This window comes from Penaeus japonicus, unplaced genomic scaffold, assembly GCF_977035675.1.
Source record: "Penaeus japonicus unplaced genomic scaffold, GWHDUDI00000001_assembly GWHDUDI00000004, whole genome shotgun sequence".
Lineage (NCBI taxonomy): Eukaryota > Metazoa > Arthropoda > Malacostraca > Decapoda > Penaeidae > Penaeus > Penaeus japonicus.
In genome coordinates this window covers 17,506,400-17,508,899 of record NW_028234406.1, presented here as the reverse complement: position 1 = coordinate 17,508,899, position 2,500 = coordinate 17,506,400, and the positions used below count along the sequence as shown (strand labels likewise).

General features: G+C 35.5%; 1 protein-coding gene across 1 annotated transcript in view; it reads left to right on the top strand.

The window, feature by feature from the left end:
* The window catches only part of LOC147471951 (uncharacterized), a 10,099-nt gene extending 8,815 nt beyond the window's left edge, over window positions 1-1,284 (top strand). Inside the window, exons 2-3 of the mRNA XM_086535792.1 lie at window positions 222-380; window positions 497-1,284. Of these exons, the coding sequence (XP_086391918.1) occupies window positions 222-380; window positions 497-822 (485 nt within the window). The 3' untranslated portion in view covers window positions 823-1,284. The remainder of the gene's footprint in view (window positions 1-221; window positions 381-496) is intronic.
* Window positions 1,285-2,500: the final 1,216 nt, after the last annotated feature.

The following is a 2,500-nucleotide window of genomic DNA, read 5'->3' as shown; positions in this document are numbered from 1 at the left end:
TAGATTATATAATAGATTATTTTAGCAGACTAATTCGTCCGCTTGGGAACACACAGCATTTTTGTACATATCTAGTGATGAGAAAATGTACATTTACTTCGAATATTTTGTAGATATCAATTTAGGCTACGGTCATGTTGTTAGTCCAGTGGGAGATATAATGCCTATTGTTATCATCATTATTATTTATTATAATTATTATTATTATTACTTTTTTACAGGTATCCCATCGTCAACCTTTTATGGCAGACAGCTTGACAGGGTACGAGCAAGAGATCATGAATTTGTACAAGAAGTTAATCTAGAAAACATAGACAGTGATGTTGAAACTGAGGAAGAGGAAGCAGATGACCCTGTTATGCCCACAAATCTACTTACTGGTAAATTGAATTTCTTTTTTAATTGAATCATGACCTACAATTTTTATATTTTTGAAACATATAAATTTTAGTCATTATGACCTTTCTTTCTTTCTTTTTTTTTTTTTTTTTTTTAGATACAGAACAAGTTGAAGAGAGTTATGCTGAAAGGGCAACTTCTGATGCATCACTGCCACTCTCTGAAGACAGTGACACTGTAGTTTTGGAGGTTGCAGACACTACAGTGGAAAATGAAGAGGCTCCACAAGTTACAGCCAGAAGAGCTCGAGCTAATGCCAGGGCCTCTACAACATCATGGGTGCCTCCGGATTGCAATGATGTTACACAGAATTACACCTTTCTTGGCCAAAATCATGTATTTGATGATGATTTACGTCAACCCATTGAGTATGAAAGGCAATTCCTCACAGATGATCTCCTTGATTTATTTGTAACACAATAAAACCTTTACTCAGTACAAAAAAATCCAAACAAGCCTCTCAACGTGGATCGTAATGAGATTGAACAATGGCTTGGTTTGTGTATATATTTTTCAATTAGCAAACTTCCTAATGTTAGGATGCACTGGTCCCACCATATGATTGACATGGTGATTGTCAACAGTTGGCTACTGTACAGAAGGGATGCACTCAACCTCCAGCTACCAAAGTCAGAGGTAATTCCTTTGGCATTTTTCAAAATAAAAGTAGCATTTTCTTTGATAATGGCAGGTAAAGAATGCAATCGTAAAAGAGGAAGACCATCTCTTTCAGATGCTACTGATGCAAGACACAAAGTGACTAAAGTTGGAAGACCTCAAACCTTGCCTGATCATCCTATCAGATATGACAGTGTTGGCCATTGGCCTGCTGTAGAAGACCAGAGAAGGATGTGTAAGAAAAAAGGATGCAAGGGAAAAAACAATATTGTATGTTTCCAAATGCAAGGTAAACCTTTGCCTAATGGGAAGCAAAACTGCTATGTAGAATTTCATACTCGGTAGACAATGTCCTGCAGCAGTAAAGAAAACGGAATTTGTTTTCTTTTTCCATAAGTGATATTCATTTATTTTGTCAAGAATTTTTTAGTTCATACAATTCAATGAAGTGACAATAACATTTTTTGTTACTATATCATAATTGATGCAAAAAGTAATAAAACTGCTTAATAGTATAGTGTAAACCATTGCAAACAAAAATAAAACATAAGAAGGCAAAAAAACTTAAAGCTGATCATAAAAACATATTTTCTTTTATCAGAAATTCCCCATTATTCACTGTGCCCAATATGGACGAATTAGTCCTCTAATTCTAAGTTATTTGTTATTTATGTTATGATGAAAAACACAAAATAACTAGACATAAATGATGAAAAGAAGTGGAAAGAACTGAAAAATTATTTTTTTCCAAGAAAGAAAAAAAATTGGGAAGTAAAGGGATATATATATATATATATACACATATATATATTCATATATACATACACATTCATATGTAGGTGTGTGTGTGCGTGCAACTGGACCAATTGCTCTCAATCGGTCCCCGCGCCTGTATATCAATCAACTCGCATGCATGTTGAAGAGCACATTTTGATTGCTCTCGGTTCTACCAATCACCTAGCTTCACATTCCTACGATTCTACAGACCTTGGGAACTTAGGCCGACCAAATTTGTTGCTAAATGGGCCCCGCACCTCCTTAAGCCGGCCCTTTATATGTGCGTGTGTGTGTTCGTGTATGTGTGTGTGTGTGTTCGTGTGCGTGTGTGTGTGTGTTTGTGTGTGTCTGTATGTATGTGTGTGTGTGTGTGTGTGTGTGTGTGTGTGTGTGTGTGTGTGTGTGTGTGTGTGTGTGTGTGTGGGGGGGGGGTTCTTTATGTTTTTTTTATTATAAATCCAATATACATATAATTCTTTTTTTTATTTTTTTTTTTCTTTTTTCAGCCTCATGCATTTTTTGGAAAATGATATCTGGACAAGCAACAACACAGAACATCAGCTATAATTTCAAATCACCGAAAAAAAAAATGTATTGATTGCTACTGTCCTACATCTTTTAAAAAATCATTTATACACTGAACTGATTTTTTTGGGAACACATCCACAGGCCTTTGCTGTAGTGCCCACAGTGCTGCTGCCTCATT